Below are 27,078 nucleotides of genomic sequence, written 5' to 3' on the forward strand. Positions count from 1 at the left end.
AAATGACACCCGATATATACAGTGCTCTACTTTTGACCAAGGCTCACATGGTTCTGGTTAAAAGTAGTGTACTATATAGGGAATAGGGTGCCATTCTAAAGTAGTGTACTATATAGGGAATAGGGTGCCATTCTAAAGTAGTGTACTATATAGGGAATATGGTGCCATTCTAAACTAGTGTACTAAATATAGGGAATAGGGTGCCATTCTAAAGTAGTGTACTAAATATAGGGAATAGGGTGCCATTCTAAAGTAGTGTACTATATAGGGAATATGGTGCCATTCTAAACTAGTGTACTAAATATAGGGAATAGGGTGCCATTCTAAAGTAGTGTACTAAATATAGGGAATAGGGTGCCATTTGGGATGCTGCCGTGATCACACATTAGAAGGTAACAGGCAGCAGCAGTAGAGGAAGGTTTATTGATGAGATATTAACCCCTGACTTCCAGTGTTTAGTCAGTCCATATTTCTTTGATCAGGTTACTAAATCTTCATTGCTAGCGTCACATTCCTAAAGACCCTGATTTTACTATAAAACGGAGAGGATTGTTTTGAAGACATATACTACTCTTGAAATGACAACGACTCCGTTCGTATACTTGGATGAACTGTATATTGGGAGGCTGGCAGTCTAGCAGTTAAGAGCGTTGGGCCAGTAACCGGAAAGTCCCTGGTTGAAATCCCTGAACTGACTAGGTGGTGAAATCTGCTGTTCTGCTCTTGAGCAAGGCAGGTTAAACCACAACAACTGGATGATGGTACCCTACCCATGAACCCTGGATGATGGTACCCTACCCATGAACCCTGGATGATGGTACCCTACCCATGAACCCTGGATGATGGTACCCTACCCATGAACCCTGGATGATGGTACCCTACCCCTGAACCCTGGATGATGGTTCCCTACCCATGAAACCTGGATGATGGTACCCTACCCATGAACCCTGGATGATGGTACCCTACCCATGAACCCTGGATGATTTCTCTCACTCTCCCCCTCTCTCCCTTTCTCTCTCTCTCCCCCTCTCTCCCTTTCTCTCTCTCTCCCCCTCTCTCCCGTCCCTCCTCTCCCTTTCTCTCTCTCTCCCCCTCTCTCCCTTTCTCTCTCTCTCCCCCCTCTCTCCCGTCCCTCCTCTCTCCCCTTCTCTCTCTCTTTCCGCCTCTCTCCCTTTCATTCTCTTTCCCCCTCTCTCCTTTTCTCTCTCCACCCTCTCCCTTTCTCCCCCCTCTCCCTTTCTCTCTCTTCCCCCCTCTCCCTTTCTCTCTCTCCCTTTATCTCTCTTCCACCCTCTCTCCCTTTCTCTCTCTCCCCCCTCCTTTTCTCTCTCCCCCTTTCTCTCTCCCTCACTCTCTCCCTTTCTCTCTCTCCCCCTCTCTCCAATTCTCCCCCTTTCCTCTCTCCCTTTCTTTCTCTTCCCCCTCTCTCCCATTCTCTCTCCCCCCTCTCCCTTTCTCTCTCTCCCTTTCTCTCTCTCCCTTTCTCTCTCTTCCCCCCTCTCCCTTTCTCTCTCTCCCCCCCTTTTCTCTCTCCCCCTTTCTCTCTCCCTCACTCTCTCCCTTTCTCTCTCTCCCCCTCTCTCCAATTCTCCCCCTTTCCTCTCTCCCTTTCTTTCTCTTCCCCCTCTCTCCCATTCTCTCTCCCCCCTCTCCCTTTCTCTCTCTCCCTTTCTCTCTCTCCCTTTCTCTCTCTTCCCCCCTCTCCCTTTCTCTCTCTCCCCCCCTTTTCTCTCTCCCCCTTTCTCTCTCCCTCACTCTCTCCCTTTCTCTCTCTCCCCCTCTCTCCAATTCTCCCCCTTCCCTCTCTCCCTTTCTGTCTCTTCCCCCCTCTCTACCATTCTACCTCTGTCTCTCATTGATATCTCTCTTTGCTCTGTCTCTCTGTGTTCCCTCTTTTTAATAAGTCAGGAGTTCATCTCTCTCATCTTCCTCCCCCCCTCTCTCTCTCTCTCTCTCGCTCTCGCTCTCGCTCTCTCTGTTTCTCTCTTTCTCTCTCTGTAATGTAATGTGACTCAATGGAATAGTGTTTTACTTGTGACCTCATAAAGCTCAAGACATACACTACATGACCCAAAGTATGTGGACACTTCCTGTCCAACATCTAATTCTAAAATCATGGGCATTAGTTGGTTCCCCCTTTGCTGCTATAAAAAAAGGCTAGATGCTTCCATTCAGCCACAAGTGCATTAGTGAAGTCGGGAACACTGATGTTGGGCGATTAGGCCTGGCTCGCAGTCGGCGTTCCAATTCATCCCAAAGGTGTTCGATGGGGTTGAGGTCAGGGCTCTGTATAGGCCAGTCAAGTTCTTCCACACTGACAAACCATTTCTGTATGGACCTCGCTTTGTGCACAGAGGCTTTGTCATGCTGAAACAGGAAAGGGCCACAAAGTTGCCACACAGTTGGAAGCACAGAATCATCTAGAATGTCATTGTATGCTGTAGAGTTAAGATTTCCCTTCACTGGAACTAAGGGGCCTAACCCGAACCATGAAAAACAGCCTCACACCATTATTCCTACTCCAGTCAACTTTACAGTTTACACTATGCATGGGGCAGATACAATCCCTTAATTGGGACAACTCTTAGGCTTCTACTTCCAGCTCATAAATAATACAGTATTTTACATTTTACGGACACAGTATATTTTATATTAGTTATCTTTTGTTTGTTTTTAGTCCCATCCTTCAGCTCCCCTAAACCCCTCCCATCTATCTCTGATCACCATCCAGTCCCATCCTTCAGCTCCCCTAAACCCCTCCCATCTATCTCTGAACACCATCCAGTCCCATCCTTCAGCTACCCTCAACCCCTCCCATCTATCTCTGATCACCATCCAGTCCCATCCTTCAGCTCCCCTCAACCCCTCCCATCTATCTCTGAACACCATCCAGTCCCATCCTTCAGCTACCCTCAACCCCTCCCATCTATCTCTGATCACCATCCAGTACTTCAGCTACCCTCAACCCCTCCCATCTATCTCTGATCACCATCCAGTCCCATCCTTCAGCTACCCTAAACCCCTCCCATCTATCTCTGATCACCATCCAGTCCCATCCTTCAGCTACCCTAAACCCCTCCCATCTATCTCTGATCACCACCCAGTCCCATCCTTCAGCTCCCCTTTTTCCACATGTTGTTACATTACAGCCTTATTCTAAAATTGATTAAATAAAACATTTTCCCAGAAGCCATTCCTCAGTAAAAACCACATAAAGGCCCGCTTTGAATTTGACAAAAGGCATCTAAAGTACTCTCAGACCATGAGAAACAAGATTCTCTGGTCTGATGAAATCAAGATTGAAAACTTTGGCCTGCATGCCAAGTGTCATGTCTGGAGGAAACCTGGCACCACCCTTACGGTGAAGCAGGGTGGTGGCACCATCCCTACGGTGAAGCATGGTGGTGGCAGCACCCTTATGGTGAAGCATGGTGATGGCACCACCCTTATGGTGAAGCATGGTGGTGGCACCATCCCTTACGGTGAAGCAGGGTGGTGGCAGCATCATGCTGTCGGGATGTTTTTCAGCGACAGGGACTGGGAGACTAGTCAAGAAAGATGAAAAGAGCAAAGTACAGAGAGATCCTTGAGGAAAACCTGCTCCAGAGGTTCACCTTCAACGATCCAAGCACACAGCCAAGACAACACGGGAGTGGTCTCTGAATGTTCTTGAGTGGCCCATCCAGAGTTTGGACTTGAACCCGTTCTAACATTTTTGGAGAGACCTGAAAATAGCTGTGCAGCAACGCTTCCCATCCAACCTGACACAGCTTGAGAGTATCTGCAGAGAAGAATGGGAGAAACTCCCCAAATGCAGATGTGCAAAGCTTGTAGCGTCATACCCAAGACGACTCGAGGATGTAATTGCTGCCAAAGGTGCTTCAACAAAGTACTGAGTAAAAGGTACATATGTAAATGTCATATTTCATTTTTTTATTTTTTTATTTGCAAACCTTTCTAAAATCTGTTTTTGCTTTGTCTTTATGGGGTATTGTGTGTAAATTGATGAGGGATTAAAAAAAAAAAAATCAGGCTGTAACATAACAAAATGTGTAAAAAGTCAAGGGGTCTGAATACTTTCTGAAGGCACTGTATTTCAATCCATCTATATTGCAGAGACGTACATTTTTTGGTCCTTAAATTAAACTTTTTTATTCATCACAATTTTCTTTAGCCAATTTTGGTATTTAATGCCGACAGACAAGGTCCTTCTCCCCCTTCCACTTGCCTCTTCTATTGTTGCGGTAGTGCTGCAATTAGTTGGTTGTAATTTTGAGTAGAACAGACATTTGCATATATTCTTGTTAGCTGAGTGTGTTACAACTCCACCAGTCCTATTTATGATATAATTTACAAAGATTATACCTTTAACAAACAAAATATAGTTTTTTTTTTTTTATCAATTAGTATATTTCAGTGTAACCATAATATCTGTGGTATTATTTGTTCTGTCTTTCCTGGTGGATTAAACTGAAATTGCAACCAACTTTCTATGGCTTGTTTAAAAAAAATAACGATATTATGAAGATGATTTCATTTTCAAATAACCGAAAGTGAGAGGTTGTAGTCTGAATAAAAAGGGGGAAAAGGCCATTCTGGAACATGGGGTGAGACATTCTTACTATTCTGCAACAGAACCAGTTTAGATTTAAATATAACTTTTATATGATTGAAGCTTTTAGTGAGAGGTCTAATACTTAAATACTTTGTCAGAAATGATTAAATATGAATGATTCAAAACATCAAGTGAAAGAAGCTTGGACAGCTAATGCCAAAATATGTCTACCAGTTCAGTTTCTTAGATATTTCATTAAAAAGATGCATTACTTACTAAAATAGGAATGAAGGAAAACACCAAAGTAACACCATGGTGACCTGAATCAGCGTACAGACGCCCGGCCCGCCACAAGGAGTCACTAGAGTGGCGATGGAACAAGGAAATCCCAGCCTCCCCTAATTCGGACGACGCTGGGCCAATTGTGCGCCGCCTCATGGGTCTCCCGGTCACGGCCCGCTCGTGACACAGCCTGGGATTGAACCCGGGTTTGTAGTGGACGTCTCAAGCGCTGTGATGCAGTGCCTTAGACCGCCGCGCCACTCGGGAGGCCATTTTGAGTTTTTTTTTAAGGTTTGCTTTTCAGAATATGCTTTATGGATCTAATATCAACGAGCCCAGGTGACGGAGGGATGATGGATGGTTGTTAAATGGTAAGTTAATGGTAAGTTAAAGAGTTCATTGGACGTGGGTGTAAAGTCTGGAACACACACGGCAGTCGAAGAAAAGATGTCATGTTTCATTTAGTCTGGAAATCCACCCACTTCACATACCTTCATTTATAACATGGAGTGGGAAAGAAAAGTGTTTTCAACCACGTTCGTTTGCATGTTTTTTTTTTAATTCAAGATGCAAGCAAGTAAAAGTTGGAAAACGTGAAAGCCACACACTTCACTTTGTCCAAAGAGACATTTAAACTGGAAAGTGATACGTTGATAACAAAACATACACAAACGTAATAATACAATAATAATAATATAATATGTCGTCGCCATTGTATCTAGATGGTTGGGTTGTTTGTTCTAATCCACCACTGTATCTAGATGGTTGGGTTGTTTGTTCTAATCCACCACTGTATCTAGATGGTTGGGTTGTTTGTTCTAATCCACCACTGTATCTAGATGGTTGGGTTGTTTGTTCTAATCCACCACTGTATCTAGATGGTTGGGTTGTTTGTTCTAATCCACCACTGTATCTAGATGGTTAGGTTGTTTGTTCTAATCCACCACTGTATCTAGACGGTTGGGTTGTTTGTTCTAATCCAACACTGTATCTAGATGGTTGGGTCGTTTGTTCTAATCCACCACTGTATCTAGATGGTTGGGTCGTTTGTTCTAATCCACCACTGTATCTAGATGGTTGGGTTGTTTGTTCTAATCCAACACTGTATCTAGATGGTTGGGTTGTTTGTTCTAATCCACCACTGTATCTAGATGGTTGGGTTGTTTGTTCTAATCCACCACTGTATCTAGATGGTTGGGTTGTTTGTTCTAATCCACCACTGTATCTAGATGGTTAGGTTGTTTGTTCTAATCCACCATTGTATCTAGATGGTTGGGTCGTTTGTTCTAATCCACCACTGTATCTAGATGGTTGGGTTGTTTGTTCTAATCCACCACTGTATCTAGACGGTTGGGTTGTTTGTTCTAATCCAACACTGTATCTAGATGGTTGGGTTGTTTGTTCTAATCCACCATTGTATCTAGATGGTTGGGTCGTTTGTTCTAATCCACCACTGTATCTAGATGGTTGGGTCGTTTGTTCTAATCCACCACTGTATCTAGACGGTTGGGTTGTTTGTTCTAATCCAACACTGTATCTAGATGGTTGGGTCGTTTGTTCTAATCCACCACTGTATCTAGATGGTTGGGTCGTTTGTTCTAATCCACCACTGTATCTAGACGGTTGGGTTGTTTGTTCTAATCCAACACTGTATCTAGATGGTTGGGTTGTTTGTTCTAATCCACCACTGTATCTAGATGGTTGGGTCGTTTGTTCTAATCCACCACTGTATCTAGATGGTTAGGTTGTTTGTTCTAATCCACCACTGTATCTAGATGGTTGGGTTGTTTGTTCTAATCCACCACTGTATCTAGATGGTTGGGTTGTTTGTTCTAATCCACCACTGTATCTAGATGGTTGGGTTTTTTGTTCTAATCCAACACTGTATCTAGATGGTTGGGTTGTTTGTTCTAATCCACCACTGTATCTAGATGGTTGGGTTGTTTGTTCTAATCCACCACTGTATCTAGATGGTTAGGTTGTTTGTTCTAATCCACCACTGTATCTAGACGGTTGGGTTGTTTGTTCTAATCCAACACTGTATCTAGATGGTTGGGTCGTTTGTTCTAATCCACCACTGTATCTAGATGGTTGGGTCGTTTGTTCTAATCCACCACTGTATCTAGCTGGTTGGGTTGTTTGTTCTAATCCAACACTGTATCTAGATGGTTGGGTTGTTTGTTCTAATCCACCACTGTATCTAGATGGTTGGGTTGTTTGTTCTAATCCACCACTGTATCTAGATGGTTGGGTTGTTTGTTCTAATCCACCACTGTATCTAGATGGTTAGGTTGTTTGTTCTAATCCACCATTGTATCTAGATGGTTGGGTCGTTTGTTCTAATCCACCACTGTATCTAGATGGTTGGGTTGTTTGTTCTAATCCACCACTGTATCTAGACGGTTGGGTTGTTTGTTCTAATCCAACACTGTATCTAGATGGTTGGGTTGTTTGTTCTAATCCACCATTGTATCTAGATGGTTGGGTCGTTTGTTCTAATCCACCACTGTATCTAGATGGTTGGGTCGTTTGTTCTAATCCACCACTGTATCTAGACGGTTGGGTTGTTTGTTCTAATCCAACACTGTATCTAGATGGTTGGGTCGTTTGTTCTAATCCACCACTGTATCTAGATGGTTGGGTCGTTTGTTCTAATCCACCACTGTATCTAGACGGTTGGGTTGTTTGTTCTAATCCAACACTGTATCTAGATGGTTGGGTTGTTTGTTCTAATCCACCACTGTATCTAGATGGTTGGGTCGTTTGTTCTAATCCACCACTGTATCTAGATGGTTAGGTTGTTTGTTCTAATCCACCACTGTATCTAGATGGTTGGGTTGTTTGTTCTAATCCACCACTGTATCTAGATGGTTGGGTTGTTTGTTCTAATCCACCACTGTATCTAGATGGTTGGGTTGTTTGTTCTAATCCACCACTGTATCTAGATGGTTGGGTTTTTTGTTCTAATCCAACACTGTATCTAGATGGTTGGGTTGTTTGTTCTAATCCAACACTGTATCAAGATGGTTGGGCCGTTTGTTCTAATCCACATCAGTACAACTTGTTCTCTACACTCCAGAACTACACATCCCATACATCAACCGAGAGGAGTCATTCACTAGTGAATGTAAACGAGCCAAAGAGGTGAATGTAGACAGGGGCCAATAACAATAATGTTGTTTCACATAAAAATGTAATTACAAATGAATTGTACAGTTTTAAATGTAAATATCCAGTAGCCTGTAGGCCTCAGCCAGACAAGGTTCTTAATTACAGACAGGTGTTAAGTACATTACAGTACATGATGTGCTCTTGAGAACAGTAAAATATTGTCAAAATATCCTAACAAAAACACATGACATAGCTGATAATTACAATAACAACTTCCAAAAACAAATGTTGTGCTGCCCTAATGCACCACATCCTCTGTAAAGTACAAATGAACAACGAAAAGGGGGCATGAATAGCCATGCTAGACCAATGACGACGTGTAGTAAAATCAGGGGCGCAACTTTGGTTTTAGAAGTGGGAGGGGCATAACTTTTAAAAAAAAGATTTAAAAAAAAAATTGTTTTATTCTGTTGGATAAACACTCGAAACAGCCTACCAGACCGCTCGGAGGCGTCTGCATGGTCCTAAAGCACACCGTTGCCTCAGTTTGAATCACATCCCAGTGATTAAAACTGGGTGGGGGGGGGACATGTCCCCCCCATGTCCCCAGTGAAAGTTGTGCCCCTGAGTAAAATGTACAGTACAGTGTTCACAAATCAACAGATAAGTTCATAAATGACTGAAATGCATACATATCACAATATAATGTTGGGAGACCATTATAAAACACTATCCGTGACCATATAAAGTTCTTACAAGTGTTTTAACATATAGGATTGATTAGGATTTTCATGGAACTATTCAGACTCTGGGTCATTATACAACAAAGGAATTCAACACGTGTTACATGAGCATGGGGGGGGGGGACAATGCCAGAACCTGTGACAAGGGAGTCAAAAGAGAGAGGAAAAAAACGTTACTTTTATAAATGCGGAACCTGCTTTTTCCCTAAATTAATTGTGACTTGCCTTACTTGCTTAAAATAATGTTGTTTGGTGGGTTCTGGAATGGACGTGGATACTATTGTAGGTGTTAGGGACATGTTAGGGCTGAATCTCACAGAACCAACGACCTCTCACAGATCCAACGGCCTATCACAGATCCAACAACCTCTCACAGAACTAACGACCTATCACAGAACTAACGACCTATCACAGATCCAACAAACTCTCACAGATCCAACAAACTCTCACAGAACCAACGACCTCTCACAGAACCAACGACCTCTCACAGATCCATCGGCCTATCACAGAACTAACGACCTATCACAGAACTAACGACCTCTCACAGATCCAACAACCTCTCACAGAACCAACGACCTCTCACAGATCCAACGCTGTTCATAGTAACATGGTAGATCATTCCAGGCCAATACCGGGTCATTGTGAATGCCGATAATCTCAGCACAGTTCTCTTCAGCTCCTCCATTCGGTTCGCCGGTTGTAGTCCAGTAACTTGCGGTCAGTGGTGTCCCGTCCACCCATCTCCAGGTTCCCTCAACTTCTCTGTCAGTCAGACCGATCCAGGATCTGTGACCCAATGTTTTGATGAAAACTTGTTCCACTCTGCTGTTTATGATCACTAGGTCTGCTCCTCTGTCCAGACAGTCCTGTCTACTCTCAGTCCAGTTTTTAGTGTCAAGGGAGATGAAGTAACAACTGCAGCCGGACTGTATTATCCAGTCTTGGGGACATATCTTGCGGACGTCTTTCTCACAGGCCAACTGGACTCTCGCTTCGCTCAGGTTGTCGACTAAACGCAGGGAGACGTTAAGAAGGACTTGTAGGACACACAGCGACCCAAAACCCACAGCAATTAATCTGTAGACTCTTCTGCTTGAGTGCTGCTGAGCTAATCCTGAGCCGTCTCTGTTGTCCTGCTGGTTGGCTGTCACATTTTCATACCCATTTGTAGGATCTTGATCCACAGATGAACCCTCAATGACGCTCTCCATAATGTTCCAACTTGGTTCGTTTCCAATCAAGTCTGTGAGGACCCAAACTCAACATCACACCCTTTCTTCACTGCTTATTTAGTAACACGAAACAGGAAGTTGATGGAATGGACATTACATCACACTATGACCAAGTTCCTCTTAACAATGTGAAGTAAGTTCATATATGTCTCAAGACAAAGGGGGTCAAAAGACAATGTTGCCGACATAAGGGTTCATTTTCTGCAAGGCCCTGTCAGTGGTCCGTGTATTAGATGTCAGCTAGTTGGTCACAGGTTTAATTTTCCACCGAGCCTCTTTCTTATTACCTACAGCTCCACCCAACACTTGTTTTATATAACTGGCCTACCAGTAATCTCTGGTTTAATAACTGTGCATTTACCGCCATCTAGAGGCTAAAGCTTGAAATCGCATTACATTTTGACAGGGACACGCCTTATTTAGTTCATACCATAAACAGGCACCGAAGCACAGCAGAATGGTTGTCACTACCTACCACAGCCACATAGTCAATTGACAATATCCTAAAAATGTTTGAAAAAGATACGTGATTATTGTGTCTTAATTTAAGGTTAGGGTTAAGGGTTAAGGTTAGGGTTAGCAGTGTGGTTAAGGGTTAGGGTTAGCAGTGTGGTTAAGGTTAGGGTTAAGGGTTAAGGTTAGGGTTAGGGTTAAGGTTAGGGTTAGCAGTGTGGTTAAGGGTTAGTGTTAAGGGTTAGGGTTAGCAGTGTGGTTAAGGGTTAGGGTTAAGGTTAGGGTTAGCAGTGTGGTTAAGGGTTAGGGTTAAGGTTAGGGTTAGCAGTGTGGTTAAGGGTTAGGGTTAGCAGTGTGGTTAAGGGTTAGGGTTAAGGGTTAGGGTTAGCAGTGTGGTTAAGGGTTAGGGTTAAGGGTTAGGGTTACGGTTAGGGTTAGCAGTGTGGTTAAGGGTTAGGGTTAAGGGTTAGGGTTAACAGTGTGGTTAAGGGTTAGGGTTAAGGGTTAGGGTTAAGGTTAGGGTTAGCAGTGTGGTTAGGGTTAGGGTTAGCAGTGTGGTTGAGGTTAGGGTTAAGGTCAGGGTTAGCAGTGTGGTTAAGGGTTAGGGCTAAGGTTAGGGTTAGCAGTGTGGTTAAGGGTTAGGGTTAAGGGTTAAGGTTAGGGTTAGCAGTGTGGTTATGGTTAGCAGTGTGGTTAAGGTTATGGTTAGCAGTGTGGTTAAGGTTAGGGTTAAGGGTTGGGGTTAAGGGTTAGGGTTAAGGTTAGGGTTAGCAGTGTGGTTAAGGTTAGGGTTAGCAGTGTGGTTAAGGTTAGGGTTAAGGGTTAAGGTTAGGGTTAGCAGTGTGGTTAAGATAAGGGTTAGCAGTGTGGTTGAGGTTAGGGTTAAGATTAGGGTTAGCAGTGTGGTTAAGGGTTAGGGTTAAGGGTTAGGGCTAAGGTTAGGGTTAGCAGTGTGGTTAAGGGTTAGGGTTAAGGGTTAAGGTTAGGGTTAGCGGTGTGGTTAAGGGTTAGGGTTAAGGGTTAAGGTTAGGGTTAGCAGTGTGGTTAAAGGTTAAGGTTAAGGTTAGGGTTAGCAGTGTGGTTAAGGTTAGGGTTAGCAGTGTGGTTAAGGGTTAGCAGTGTGGTTAAGGTTAGGGTTAGCAGTGTGGTTAAGGTTAGGGTTAGCAGTGTGGTTAAGGGTTAGGGTTAGCAGTGTGGTTAAGGTTAGGGTTAGCAGTGTGGTTAAGGGTTAGCAGTGTGGTTAAGGTTAGGGTTAGCAGTGTGGTTAAGGTTAGGGTTAGCATTGTGGTTATGGTTAGGGTTCGGTTTAAAACCTGATTTTAAGAAAATACGTTGTAGTATTAGGCAGGGTTTAGGGTTAACACTGGATGCTCTGGCCGAGGAGTAGGGTTGATCCGAGGTTTCTGACCTCACATCCAAGCACCCAAGCTAACTGGCTAACATTGGCTAGCTTGCTAGCTACTTCCAGGCACAAATGAGAGAACACCTCACTCTGAACATTTTACTCTCCCCAGCAGAGCTGGTTAGGCTGTTTTCATGTTATCCAGAGCGTTGGTGACTGTAACTGTGCTGCTGCTGGCAATAATTGAATTACGTTTTTTTGCAGATGTTTACTGACACCGGCCATATTCAACAGGTGTATCTTCATCAGTTATTCTGCACTCTGGCACACTCAGATTGTCACGGCTTCTATGAGTAGTGGGTGGAGGAGTCAGGCGCAGAGAGCAGGGTAGTTCAAAAGATGTGGATCTTTCTTTTCCAAAAAAACAGAGAGACTGGTCACGCCACACACACAAGGGCGCGTAAAGACCCAGTCCAAACAAACAGGACGAAACTGATCGGAAAAATGAATGCCACAAAATAACCACACACCACAAACAGAAAAACAAGCCCGCACGAAAGCTGGCGGGACTACTGGGTTTAAATCGCCCACAACCGAAACCCAAACAAGAAACAGGTGCAACTAATCAGACACAACTAACTGAAACAGAAAAGGGGATCGGTGAACGCTAGTAGGCCGGCAACAACGACCACTGATGCGCCGCCTGAACAGGCGGGATTCGTAACACAGACGAGTGCTCTGAAATCGGAGTAGATAGCCAGAATTAACCTTGTCCATTGAGAACGCGCAACGACTATACCACTTAGCTAAGAATGACGTGAATAATCAAGTCAATAAATGTTGGGTAGTTATTTAGTTAGATAGCATATAGTTAATATTGTAATGACCTGGCTAGATCATACATTAACAATTGTCCAGACAGAGGATTGAGTTGACAAATTCACGGTTTATTAACCAAACTCAACACAGGCTAATGTTTGGCCGTAGCCCACGCCAAATAAATCAAGGATACTCTAATAAAACAACCGTGACCATCTCTTGTTAAGACCAGACGTAAGAGAGAGAACAACGAATAAGCATGGTCTTAAACTTGCGATGCCCCACCCCCCTGCCAAACCCCCCCCCCCCCCTGCTGCTCCACCAACCACCAGGATGCCCTACACCAGAACATTAAAGGCATTCCCATGGTTGGCAGATAGCAGGTTGACTGGCATGTCGGACCCCGCAAACACTGGGTACTGGTAAGTACAACACAACCAGCGAACAGCATAACACATAACACACAGCTGTCTATGCGGGTTGCTACACAGCCCCTCCCCCCAACCACCCACCCGCCACCACTACACAGCTCCACCCTACCCACCACCACTACACAGCCCCCACCCCCACCCCCGCCCCACCACAAAGTCCCTCGTCCCAGAGGAACAAACAAAGTCTCTGAAGCCATCTGAAGGTCTCCTTTGCCTGAGTGGCCATGATGGTCGCTGAGTTCCCAGATGGGAAACAGGGGGCTCAGTCCGTGGCAGGGGGCTGCCCCTCTGGGGCCCAGGGGATGAAGGCAGGGACATGGGGGACAAGGATGAGGGAATGGGGAATACAGTTTGTGGGTCTGGGGAACCACGTGTTGACACAGGGAGGGAAACTTGGTAAGAGGGCTGTCTGGAGCCTGTCTGCGGCACCTGGGGGTGCGTGCTTGGGGAATGTCATTGCCATAGAGGGGAATTGTAGGGGTCCCTGGGTTTTGGGGAGAAGACGCCCCTATGGGGCTAACCTGTCCCGGTTCAGTGCCACCTTTCTTCCCCTGGAAGAAAGCTGCACCCGGTAAACAACGTCCCCTACCCTCTCCAGGACTTTGCAGAGCCCCACCCGGTGGCTGTCCAACTTGGGGCATCTGCCTTTCTTTCTCAGGGGGCTGTAGACCCAGACCAGCACACCAGCCACAAAGTGCCTTCCCAGGGCGTGCATGTCATAGTGCCTCTTGTGCTTCACACCTGCATTCACCAGGTGCTCTCTGGCGAAGGTGTGGGCTTTCTCCAGGCGGTCCTGGAGTCTCCGGGCATACTCTGGTCCCGGGCGAACGGGAGGGCTCCAGAACATACTCTGGAACAGGAGGGCTCCAGAACATACTCCGGAACAGAAGGGCTCCAGAACATACTCTGAAACAGGAGGGCTCCAGAACATACTCTGGAACAGGAGGGCTCCAGAACATACTCCGGAACAGAAGGGCTCCAGAACATACTCTGAAACAGGAGGTATCCAGAACATACTCTGGAACAGGAGGGCTCCAGAACATACTCTGGAACAGAAGGGCTCCAGAACATACTCTGGAACAGGAGGGCTCCAGAGCATACTCTGGAACAGGAGGGCTCCAGAACATACTCCGGAACAGGAGGGCTCCAGAACATACTCCGGAACAGGAGGGCTCCAGAACATACTCTGGAACAGGAGGGCTCCAGAACATACTCCGGAACAGGAGGTATCCAGAACATACTCTGGAACAAGAGGGCTCCAGAACATACTCCGGAACAGGAGGGCTCCAGAACATACTCCGGAACAGGAGGGCTCCAGAACATACTCTGGAACAGGAGGGCTCCAGAACATACTCCGGAACAGGAGGTATCCAGAACATACTCCGGAACAGGAGGGCTCCAGAACATACTCTGGAACAGGAGGGCTCCAGAACATACTCTGGAACAGGAGGGCTCCAGAACATACTCCGGAACAGGAGGGCTCCAGAACATACTCTGGAACAGGAGGGCTCCAGAACATACTCTGGAACAGGAGGGCTCCAGAACATACTCTGGAACTGGAGGGCTCCAGAACATACTCCGGAACAGGAGGTATCCAGAACATACTCCGGAACAGGAGGGCTCCAGAACATACTCTGGAACAGGAGGGCTCCAGAACATTCTCTGGAACAGGAGGGCTCCAGAACATACTCCGGAACAGAAGGGCTCCAGAACATACTCTGGAACAGGAGGGCTCCAGAACATACTCTGGAACAGAAGGGCTCCAGAACATACTCTGGAACAGGAGGGCTCCAGAACATACTCTGGAACAGGAGGGCTCCAGAACATACTCCGGAACAGGAGGGCTCCAGAACATACTCCGGAACAGGAGGGCTCCAGAACATACTCTGGAACAGGAGGGCTCCAGAACATACTCCGGAACAGGAGGTATCCAGAACATACTCTGGAACAAGAGGGCTCCAGAACATACTCCGGAACAGGAGGGCTCCAGAACATACTCTGGAACAGGAGGGCTCCAGAACATACTCCGGAACAGGAGGTATCCAGAACATACTCCGGAACAGGAGGGCTCCAGAACATACTCTGGAACAGGAGGGCTCCAGAACATACTCTGGAACAGGAGGGCTCCAGAACATACTCCGGAACAGGAGGGCTCCAGAACATACTCCGGAACAGGAGGGCTCCAGAACATACTCCGGAACAGGAGGGCTCCAGAACATACTCTGGAACAGGAGGGCTCCAGAACATACTCCGGAACAGGAGGGCTCCAGAACATACTCTGGAACAGGAGGGCTCCAGAACATACTCCGGAACAGGAGGTATCCAGAACATACTCCGGAACAGGAGGGCTCCAGAACATACTCTGGAACAGGAGGGCTCCAGAACATACTCTGGAACAGGAGGGCTCCAGAACATACTCCGGAACAGGAGGGCTCCAGAACATACTCTGGAACAGGAGGGCTCCAGAACATACTCTGGAACAGGAGGGCTCCAGAACATACTCTGGAACAGGAGGGCTCCAGAACATACTCCGGAACAGGAGGGCTCCAGAACATACTCTGGAACAGGAGGGCTCCAGAACAACCATATCAGGAAGGCTATCTAGGGGCCGACCAAACGCCATCTCCGCAGGGGTGCGGATCTCTCTCCCCAGCATGAGGAAGGCTGGCGTGCAGGAGGTGGAGTCTTGGACAGTGGCGCGGTATGCCATGAGGACCATGGGCAGGTGCTTGTCCCAGTCACGCTGTTGTTTGGCTGAGAGACGATGGCCAGCTGCTGTCCAAGGGTTTTGTTGAAGCACTCCACAAGGCCATCACTTTGAGGATGGAGAGGACTAGTGCGGGTCATACCCAGCCTCTCACACATGGTGGCGAACACACAGGACTCAAAGTTTCTGCCTTGGTCGCTGTGGATGGACTCCGCAGCTCCAAACCTGCTGAACATCCCCGCTGTCCCCACAGGTCCCAGAGTTCACCCAACACATATCATGAGGTGGCACCACAGGTCCCAGAGTTCACCCTCTGGGGTCCGGCAACCCAACCAGGTAAAACTCCTGGCCCTACAGGGTAAGACCGTAATTAATCCGTTATAAAAAGGTTTTGCATGGGCTGTCATGGGGACCAGAGTTTTTCCAATTAGGTCACATGGTTTAAAAAAAAAAAACTCCTGACAAAAACTTGGCCCCCCCCTAAGGTGAGGATAAAAAACCTGAAGCAACCTTGTACTTGTTCGTATGAATCATACTTTAAAAGGAGACAGGGTTTCCTTTTACACAGACACAACAGCTGCGGTTGTACAATAGAACCCACAGGGCTCAGCCTGGTTTATGCAGGTGTGCATCATAACAACTGTATTTAAAATAGTTAGTCACACAGTTGAGCAACGCAGGTAACAACACTGTTCCCCCCCAGGGACGCCGAAGACGTAGATGTTGATTATGACAACCCACCGCAACTCTCTGATTCAGAGGGGTTGGGTTAAATGTGGAAGACCCATTTCAGTTGAATGCATTCAGTTGTACAACCGACTAGCTACTACCCCCCCCCCCCCTTTTCCTTAATGAAATCACTATTGTATAGATTGACTAATTACAGTTTTGTATTGATGAGATCTAGGTAGGCTGAATATAAACCAAATTTGATCCCGTTTACATGTTTCTCCTTACACAAATAAATGGGCTTTACATACACAATGTTACTGCCAGAGTGGACAGGGGGCATCCTGTAATCTGCATGCAGCTGCTGTTATCAGCCTATAGTTGATCAGATTCTTTCCATACGTGGTGTTCGGTAGGGTAGCCTAGTGGTTAGAGTGTAGAGGTGGCAGGGTAGCCTATTGGTTAGAGTGTAGAGGTGGCAGGGTAGCCTATTGGTTAGAGTGTAGAGGTGGCAGGGTAGCCTAGTGGTTAGAGTGTAGAGGTGGCAGGGTAGCCTAGTGGTTAGAGTGTAGAGGTGGCAGGGTAGCCTAGTGGTTAGAGTGTAGAGGTGGCAGGGTAGCCTAGTGGTTAGAGTGTAGAGGTGGCAGGGTAGCCTAGTGGTTAGAGTGTAGAGGTGGCAGGGTAGCCTAGTGGTTAGAGTGTAGAGGTGGCAGGGTAGCCTAGTGGTTAGAGTGTAGAGGTGGCAGGGTAGCCTAGTGGTTAGAGTGTAGAGGTGGCAGGGTAGCCTAGTGGTTAGAGCGTTGGACTAGTAACCGAAAGGTTGCAAGTTCATATCCCCGAGCTGACAAGGTACAAATCTGTCGTTCTGCCCCCTGAACAGGCAGTTAACCCACGGTTCCTAGGCCGTCGTTGAAAATAAGAATTTGTTCTTAACTGACTTACCTAATAAAATAAAAAATACAGTCTATTGAGACCAGGCTGATTTAGCAAACATATCACAACCAACAGACACAAGCTAAATCTTTTTTTTTGTAAGAAATGTTGCAGCAGCCTAAACAATAGTAATCTCAGATCTGACATGTTGTGAGCGCAGTCTGGTCTCATAGACTAGACGTAACATAATACATTTAAATCTGGTAAACTCAAACTAGTATGATATATGAAAGGAGGGTGGATGGGTGGGTGTATAATGTGAAAATCTAGCAACCCAGAGGTTGCGTGCTTGAATCTCATGATGGACAATCTTTGCATTTTAGCTAATGAGCAAATTCGCAACTACTTACTTATGTTTAAGCTACTTTTTACCTACTTTGCAACTACTTAGCATGTTAGCTAACCCTTCCCCTATAACCCAAACCTTAACCCTTTAACCTAACTGCTAACCATAACCCTAACACTAACCCCTAGCCTAGCTATAGTTAGCCAGCTAGCTGTACGTTTTGCAAATTCGTAGCATATCTTACAAATTGCAATTCGAACATGTTGTACAGATTTCAATTTGTAACATATCATACGAATTGTAATAAAAAATTATACTGTACATACCATACGAAACGTAACATACAACGTAACATTGAGTGTTTCAAATTTATGTACAGAATATTATGAAAATGCTCTGAGACTAGGTTGGCTAAATAAATACCAGAGGAAAGTGTCTCGTTGCTAAACCTGCATTGTGCAAAACCCTCGCAACTGAGGATTTCTGTAAATCTGATTGGTCAAAACACACACACAACTTGCAGCGCTCTGCTATATGAAGGACAGATGCAATTTGCACGAGTTGACGAATCATGAGGCAAGTCAGTCTAAAAAAAACTATAGCATACTTTTTATCCTCCTTTTAATGTTTTCACGTCAATGTTTTTATTATACTTAATCAAAATGGATTGAAAACTGCTGGGACAAATGTCAGCTCGCCACACATTTACCCGGCGGCAGTAATACCAGTAATATTGTTGGTTGTAGGGCCTACCAGTAATATTGTTGGTTGTAGGGCCTACCAGTAATCTTGTTATAGGTGTAGGGCCTACCAGCAATCTTGTTAGTTGTAGGGCCTACCAGTAATCTTGTTAGTTGTAGGGCCTACCAGTAATCTTGTTGGTTGTAGGGCCTACCAGTAATCTTGTTAGCTGTAGGGCCTACCAGTAATATTGTTGGTTGTAGGGCCTACCAGTAATCTTGTTGGTTGTAGGGCCTACCAGTAATCTTGTTAGTTGTAGGGCCTACCAGTAATCTTGTTGGTTGTAGGGCCTACCAGTAATCTTGTTGGTTGTAGGGCCTACCAGTAATCTTGTTAGCTGTAGGGCCTACCAGTAATCTTGTTGGTTGTAGGGCCTACCAGTAATCTTGTTGGTTGTAGGGCCTACCAGTAATCTTGTTAGTTGTAGGGCCTACCAGTAATCTTGTTAGTTGTAGGGCCTACCAGTAATCTTGTTGGTTGTAGGGCCTACCAGTAATCTTGTTAGTTGTAGGGCCTACCAGTAATCTTGTTGGTTGTAGGGCCTACCAGTAATATTGTTGGTTGTAGGGCCTACCAGTAATCTTGTTAGTTGTAGGGCCTACCAGTAATATTGTTAGTTGTAGGGCCTACCAGTAATATTGTTGGTTGTAGGGCCTACCAGTAATATTGTTAGTTGTAGGGCCTACCAGTAATCTTGTTAGTTGTAGGGCCTACCAGTAATATTGTTGGTTGTAGGGCCTACCAGGCGACCTGCCGCCCTACATCAGATAGACAGGGCCCTTCATTTAGGCTACCTGCCACCCTACATCAGATAGACAGGGCTCTTCATTTAGGCTACCTGCCTCCCTACATCAGATAGACAGGGCTCCTCATTTAGGCTACCTGCCACCCTACATCAGATAGACAGGGCTCTTCATTTAGGCTACCTGCCACCCTACATCAGATAGACAGGGCTCCTCATTTAGGCTACCTGCCTCCCTACATCAGATAGACAGGGCTCCTCATTTAGGCTACCTGCCACCCTACATCAGAGAGACAGTGCCCTTCATTTAGGCTACCTGCCACCCTACATCAGAGAGACAGGGCTCTTCATTTAGGCTACCTGACTTGTAACTAAATTACATTATTGTAAAAAAAACGCTCAAAATATCCTATTCACATACTGGATGTACTGTACTTCTACCGCCATCTAGTGGCTGAAGGGTATTAGAGCATGTCTTTAAAAGGACTGCACCTTGCCACGTCATACAATAATACGGAAGCAGAGTGGTGGACAAAGAATACCGAACACACGCGGATAACGTTGACACAATCCCACCAGAAAAGTATGTAAAAGCAGCATTTTATTTACGTTACTTACCAAGCTATAAACGACACATCAGCATTTTTTTTTTTTGCCTCGTGTATTCAAATTTTGATTTTGTTCGTGAACACGATTGTGTGCAGTAGTTACACAGTTTCTTGTTTCATTATCAGACTGTCAGCTCAACCTCAATATGAAGGTGAAACGTTTGGCTAGTAACTATCTTTGGTTTAACTGTCAAGCCATTAAGTCAAATTGACTGACCACTTTATAAATGAAGTGATGTTATTCTTTATTTATTTAAACTTGATTTAACTAGGCAAGTCAGTTAAAGAACCATTTCGGCCTACCAAAAGGCCTCCTGCAGTGACGGGGGCTGGGATAATAAAATAATATATATATATATATATATATATAGGACAAAACCCATCACGACAAGAGAGACCTAAAACAACAAACATAGCATAGCATGGCAGCAGCTGCTCAACATAGTACAAACATTGGGTGATAAAGACAGGCCAATGTTTGAGATGGCTAGTATAAATCCAAAACAACAACATACACATTGATTGTAAATGCTTTCTTGTAATATATTATTTTTCTTTCAGGTCAATGCCAGTGTGACAATGGATGGGTACTCGGTCCATAAAGTAATAGGTGAAGGGTCCTTTGGTCGGGCACTACTTGTCCAATCCAGAATCAACCGTGAGAACTATGTCATGAAAGAGATCCTACTCCCAAAGGTAGGTTACTATTACCATTTTAAAAAAGGAATACCGTTTACAGGTAACTACCAAAGTAAAGACCAACATTTTTTTAATTTAACCAGGTAAGTTGACTGAGAACATGTTCTCATTTACAGCAACGACCTGGGGAATAGTTACAGGGGAGAGGAGGGGGATGAATGAGCCAATTGTAAACTGGGGATTATTAGGTGACCGTGATGGTTTGAGGGCCAGATTGGGAATTTAGCCAGGCAACCAGGGTTAACACCCCTACTCTTACGATAAGTGCCATGGGATCTTTAATGACCTCAGAGAGTCAGGACACCCGTTTAACGTCCCATCCGAAATATGGCACCCTACACAGGGCAATGTCCCCAATCACTGCCCTGGGGCATTGGGATATTTTTTCTAGACCAGAGGAAAGAGTGCCTCCTACTGGCCCTCCAGCACCACTTCCAGCAGCATCTGGTCTCCCATCCAGGGACTGACCAGGACCAACCCTGCTTAGCTTCAGAAGCAAGCCAGCAGTGGTATGCTGGGTAGTATGCAGGGTAGTATGCTGGGTGGTATGCTGGGTGGTATGCAGGGTGGTATGCTGGGTGGTATGCGGGGTGGTATGCGGGGTGGTATGCAGGGTAGTATGCGGGGTGGTATGCGGGGTGGTATGCAGGGTAGTATGTGGGGTGGTATGCAGGGTAGTATGCAGGGTGGTATGCGGGGTAGTATGCGGGGTGGTATGCGGGGTGGTATGCAGGGTAGTATGTGGGGTGGTATGCAGGGTAGTATGTGGGGTGGTATGCAGGGTAGTATGCTGGGTGGTATGCAGGGTAGTATGCAGGGTGGTATGCAGGGTGGTATGCAGGGTGGTATGCTGGGTGGTATGCGGGGTGGTATGCGGGGTGGTATGCGGGGTAGTATGCGGGGTGGTATGCAGGGTAGTATGCAGGGTGGTATGCAGGGTAGTATGCGGGGTGGTATGCGGGGTAGTATGCGGGGTGGTATGCAGGGTAGTATGCGGGGTAGTATGCAGGGTAGTATGCGGGGTGGTATGCAGGGTGGTATGCGGGGTGGTATGCAGGGTGGTATGCGGGGTGGTATGCAGGGTGGTATGCAGGGTGGTATGCAGGGTAGTATGCAGGGTGGTATGCTGCTGGCCTAACATAGTGTCTAACAGGACGAAGGTCCACCACGAGCAGCCAGAACAGCTTCAATGCACCTTGCCACAGGTTCTCCAAGTGTCTGGAAATCTATTGGAGGGATGCAACGCCCAATTCAGAGTCAATGTGGAGGATATATACAGGGTATTACGGTACAGAGTCAATGTGGAGGCTATATACAGGGTATTACGGTACAGAGTCAATGTGCAGGAGCACCTGTGTCAAGGTGATTGAGGTAATATGTACATGTAGGTAGAGTTATTAAAGTGACGATGCATAGATAATTACAGAGAGTAGCAGCAGCGTAAAGGTGGGGGGGCAATGCAAATAGTCTGGGTAGCCTTTTGATTGGCTGTTCAGGAGTCTTATGGCTTGGGGGGATAGAAACTCCGGTACCGCTTGCCGTGCCGTAGCAGAGAGAATAGTCTACCGTTGAAGTTGGAAGTTTACATACACTTATGTTGGAGTCATTTAAACACATTTTTCAACCACTCCACTAATTTCTTGTTAACTAACTATAGTTTTGGCAAGTCAGTTAGGACATCTACTTTGTTCATGACACAAGTAATGTTTCCAACAATTGTTTACAGAGAGATTATTTCAGTTATAATTCACTGTATCACAATTCCAGTGGGTCAGAAGTTCACATACACTAAGTTGACTGTGCCTTTAAACAGCTTGGAAAATTCCAGAAAATTATGTCATGGCATTAGAAGCTTCTGATAGGCTAATTGACATCATTTGAGTCAATAAGGAGTGTACCTGTGGATGTATTTCAAGGCCTACCTTCAAACTCAGTGCCTCTTTGCTTGACATCATGGGAAAATCAAAAGAAATCAGCCAAGACCTCAGAAGAAAAATTGTAGACATCCACGAGCCTGGTCCATCCTTGGGAGAAATGTCCAAATGCTGAAGCTACTACGTTCATCTGTACAAACAATAGTACACAAGTATAAACACCATGGGACCATGCAGCCGTCATACCGCTCAGGAAGGAGATGCGTTCTGTCTCCTAGAGATGAACGTACTTTGGTGTGGAAAGTGCAAATCAATCCCAGAACAACAGCAAATGACCATGTGAAGAGGCTGGAGGAAACAGGTACAAAAGTATCTATATCCACAGTAAAACAAGTCCTATATCGACATAACCTGAAAGGCCACTCAGCAAGGAAGAAGCCACTGCTCCAAAACCACCATAAAAAAAGTCAGACTACAGTTTGCAACTGCACATGGGAACAAAGATCGTACTTTTTGGAGAATTGCCCTCTGGTCTGATGAAACAAAAATAGAACTGTTTGGCCATAATGACCATCGTTATGTTTGGAGGAGATAGGGGAGGCTTGCAAGCTGAAGAACACCATCCCAACCTTGAAGCACGGTAGTATTTCGCTCCACTCGCATTAACATCTGCTAACCATGTGTATGTGACAAATACATTTGATTTGATTTGGTGGCAGCATCATGTTGTGGGGGTGCTTTGCTGCAGGAGGCACTGGTGCACTTCACAAACTAGATGGCATCATGAGGTATGAAAATGATGTGGATATATTGAAGCAACATCTCAAGACATCAGTCAGGAAGTTAAAGCTTGGTCACAAATGGGTCTTCCAAATGGACAATGGACCCCAAGCATACTTCCAAAGTTGTGGCAAACCGGCTTAAGGACAACAAAGTCAAGTTATTGGAGTGGCCATCACAAAGCCCTGACCTCAATCTTATTGAAAATACTGAAAAAAGTGTGTGTGAGCAAGGAGGCCTAAAACCTGACTCAGTTACACCAGCTCTGTCAGGAGGAATGGGCAAAAATTCACCCAACTTATTGTGGGAAGCTTGTGCAAGGCTACCCAAAGCGTTTGACCCAAGTTACACAATTTAAAGGCAATTCTACCAAATACTAATTGAGTGTATGTAAACTTCTGACCCACTGGGAATGTGATGAAAAATAAAAGCTGAAATTAATCATTCTCTCTACTATTATTCTGACATTTCACATTCTTAAAATAAAGTGGTGATCCTAACTGACCTAAGACAGTTTTTTTTTTAGTAGGATTAAAATGTCAGGAATTGTGAAAAATGTAGTTTAAATGTATTTGGCTAAGGTGTATGTAAACTTCCAACATCAACTATGTGACCATGGTGGCTTGAGTCTTTGACAATTTTTAGGGCCTTCCTCTGACGCCATCTGGTATAGAGGTCCTGCATGGCAGGAAGCTTGGCCCCGGTGATGTACTGGGCCGTACGCACTACCCTCTGTAGTGTGGTCGGAAGCCGAACAGTCGCCATACCAGGCGGTGATGCAAACCGTCAGGAAGCTTGGCCCCGGTGATGTACTGGGCCGTACGCACTACCCTCTGTAGTGTGGTCGGAAGCCGAACAGTTGCCATACCAGGCGGTGATGCAAACCGTCAGGAAGCTTGGCCCCGGTGATGTACTGGGCCGTACGCACTACCCTCTGTAGTGTGGTCGGAAGCCGAACAGTTGCCATACCAGGCGGTGATGCAAACCGTCAGGAAGCTTGGCCCCGGTGATGTACTGGGCCGTACGCACTACCCTCTGTAGTGTGGTCGGAAGCCGAACAGTTGCCATACCAGGCGGTGATGCAAACCGTCAGGAAGCTTGGCCCCGGTGATGTACTGGGCCGTACGCACTACCCTCTGTAGTGTGGTCGGAAGCCGAACAGTTGCCATACCAGGCGGTGATGCAAACCGTCAGGATGCTGTCGATGGTGCTGCTATTAAACCTTTTTGAGGATCTGAGGTTGTTTGTGCCATATTTTGGTTTTCTTGCAGGGCAACGTAACAGCCGTGGTAGTCAAAATATTGACCTGCCTTGTATTTTTATACATATACCCTAAACATGATGTTTCATTATTTAACTCAGGAACCACACCTAATGGTAGGTAAGCAGACCAGACTCTATACCCTAAACATGATGTTCATTTCTTAACTCAGGAACCACACCTTTGGTAGGCAAGCAGACCAGACTCTATACCCTAAACATGATGTTCATTATTTAACTCAGGAACCACACCTGATGGTAGGTAAGCAGACCAGACTCTATACCCTAAACATGATGTTCATTATTTAACTCAGGAACCACACCTGATGGTAGGTAAGCAGACCAGACTCTATACCCTAAACATGATGTTCATTATTTAACTCAGGAACCACACCTAATGGTAGGTAAGCAGAACAGACTCTATACCCTAAACATGATGTTCATTATTTAACTCAGGAACCACACCTAATGGTAGATACGCAGACCAGACTCTATACCCTAAACATGATGTTCATTATTTAACTCAGGAACCACACCTGATGGTAGGTAAGCAGACCAGACTCTATACCCTAAACATGATGTTCATTATTTAACTCAGGAACCACACCTAATGGTAGATACGCAGACCAGACTCTATACCCTAAACATGATGTTCATTATTTAACTCAGGAACCACACCTAATGGTAGGGGAGCAGACCAGACTCTATACCCTAAACATGATGTTCATTATTTAACTCAGGAACCACACCTAATGGTAGGGGAGCAGACCAGACTCTATACCCTAAACATGATGTTCATTATTTAACTCAGGAACCACACCTAATGGTAGATACGCAGACCAGACTCTATACCCTAAACATGATGTTCATTATTTAACTCAGGAACCACACCTGATGGTAGGTAAGCAGACCAGACTCTATACCCTAAACATGATGTTCATTATTTAACTCAGGAACCACACCTAATGGTAGATACGCAGACCAGACTCTATACCCTAAACATGATGTTCATTATTTAACTCAGGAACCACACCTAATGGTAGGGGAGCAGACCAGACTCTATACCCTAAACATGATGTTCATTATTTAACTCAGGAACCACACCTAATGGTAGGGGAGCAGACCAGACTCTATACCCTAAACATGATGTTCATTATTTAACTCAGGAACCACACCTAATGGTAGATACGCAGACCAGACTCTATACCCTAAACATGATGTTCATTATTTAACTCAGGAACCACACCTAATGGTAGGTAAGCAGAACAGACTCTATACCCTAAACATGATGTTCATTATTTAACTCAGGAACCACACCTAATGGTAGATACGCAGACCAGACTCTATACCCTAAACATGATGTTCATTATTTAACTCAGGAACCACACCTGATGGTAGGTAAGCAGACCAGACTCTATACCCTAAACATGATGTTCATTATTTAACTCAGGAACCACACCTAATGGTAGATACGCAGACCAGACTCTATACCCTAAACATGATGTTCATTATTTAACTCAGGAACCACACCTAATGGTAGGGGAGCAGACCAGACTCTATACCCTAAACATGATGTTCATTATTTAACTCAGGAACCACACCTAATGGTAGGGGAGCAGACCAGACTCTATACCCTAAACATGATGTTCATTATTTAACTCAGGAACCACACCTAATGGTAGATACGCAGACCAGACTCTATACCCTAAACATGATGTTCATTATTTAACTCAGGAACCACACCTAATGGTAGGGGAGCAGACCAGACTCTATACCTTAAACATGATGTTCATTATTTAACTCAGGAACCACACCTAATGGTAGGGGAGCAGACCAGACTCTATACCCTAAACATGATGTTCATTATTTAACTCAGGAACCACACCTAATGGTAGGTAAGCAGACCAGACTCTATACCCTAAACATGATGTTCATTATTTAACTCAGGAACCACACCTAATGGTAGATACGCAGACCAGACTCTATACCCTAAACATGATGTTCATTATTTAACTCAGGAACCACACCTGATGGTAGGTAAGCAGACCAGACTCTATACCCTAAACATGATGTTCATTATTTAACTCAGGAACCACACCTAATGGTAGGTAAGCAGACCAGACTCTATACCCTAAACATGATGTTCATTATTTAACTCAGGAACCACACCTGATGGTAGGTAAGCAGACCAGACTCTATACCCTAAACATGATGTTCATTATTTAACTCAGGAACCACACCTGATGGTAGGTAAGCAGAACAGACTCTTTGGTCCTTTAAAAACAACCTGTAAAATATTGTGTGCTGAAGCTTGGATAATAAAGTAAATGTGACTTTAGATGGCAACATAATCATGTTTGTTTCCATCAATTTCCCGAAGTGTGAAATCCGCTTCGTGTGTTGTTTCCTTGCCAGTATACGAACGAGTATCGCGATACTGGTATCGTCCCGGACCTACTGTGTGGAAGCACCTGTTTTCAATATACATGTATATCTAGCTATATTACTTTGCATGTTTTCCTTCTGGCGTTAACCTACATGCATTTATCATAGTAACTACATCTGGTCTGTGGCTGAGCCTTCTTCTTCTTCTTCATGGCTTCTTAACACTGGACCAGCTCAGCACATATCAAAGCTGCAGGCTAAAGTTAAATCTAGACTTGGTTTTCTCTGTCCTAATCACTCCTCTTTCACCCCCAGCTGCTAAACTAACCCTGATTCAGATTACCGAGACGTTATTTGTAGATCGGCAGGTAAGGGTGCTCTCGAGCGGCTAGAACGAGCTGCGACAAACACTCAAACTGGACAGTT

General features: G+C 45.2%; 2 protein-coding genes across 11 annotated transcripts in view; one reads left to right on the forward strand and one right to left on the reverse strand.

Annotated features, from left to right (window-relative positions):
• Positions 1-8,089: 8,089 nt before the first annotated feature.
• Positions 8,090-10,207, reverse strand: LOC110515379 (CD209 antigen-like protein C). Of its 2 annotated transcripts, none has more exons than XR_016492432.1 (2): positions 9,154-10,206; positions 8,090-9,020 (listed from the first exon to the last, which is right to left on the reverse strand). XR_016492432.1 is itself a non-coding variant. In XM_090223467.1 (2 exons), exon 1 carries the CDS (start codon positions 9,900-9,902, stop codon positions 9,252-9,254), a length of 651 nt encoding a protein of 216 aa, XP_090079593.1. In that variant the 5' UTR covers positions 9,903-10,207; the 3' UTR covers positions 8,090-9,039; positions 9,211-9,251. The 2 variants fall into 2 exon arrangements, 1 of the variants encoding a protein (XP_090079593.1); XM_090223467.1 differs by having other exon boundaries at positions 8,090-9,039; positions 9,211-10,207.
• Positions 10,208-19,534: 9,327 nt separating this feature from the next.
• Positions 19,535-27,078, forward strand: part of nek3 (NIMA related kinase 3) — a 32,014-nt gene continuing 24,470 nt past the window's right edge. For 3 of the 9 annotated variants that reach the window (XR_016492533.1, XM_090224022.1, XM_090224026.1), the window contains exons 1-2: positions 19,565-19,806; positions 20,216-20,350. Coding sequence is in view for 8 of the 9 variants with exons in the window: in XM_090224022.1 (XP_090080148.1) it covers positions 19,801-19,806; positions 20,216-20,350 (141 nt within the window). In the remaining variant the exon portion in view is untranslated. Of the gene's footprint in view, positions 19,807-20,215; positions 20,351-27,078 lie in introns of all 9 variants that reach the window. The other 6 variants (XM_090224023.1, XM_090224028.1, XM_090224024.1 and 3 more) reach the window with 4 other exon arrangements.

Source organism: Oncorhynchus mykiss, chromosome 27, assembly GCF_057628025.1.
Source record: "Oncorhynchus mykiss isolate SJ-2025 chromosome 27, ASM5762802v1, whole genome shotgun sequence".
NCBI classification, from domain to species: Eukaryota; Metazoa; Chordata; class Actinopteri; order Salmoniformes; family Salmonidae; genus Oncorhynchus; species Oncorhynchus mykiss.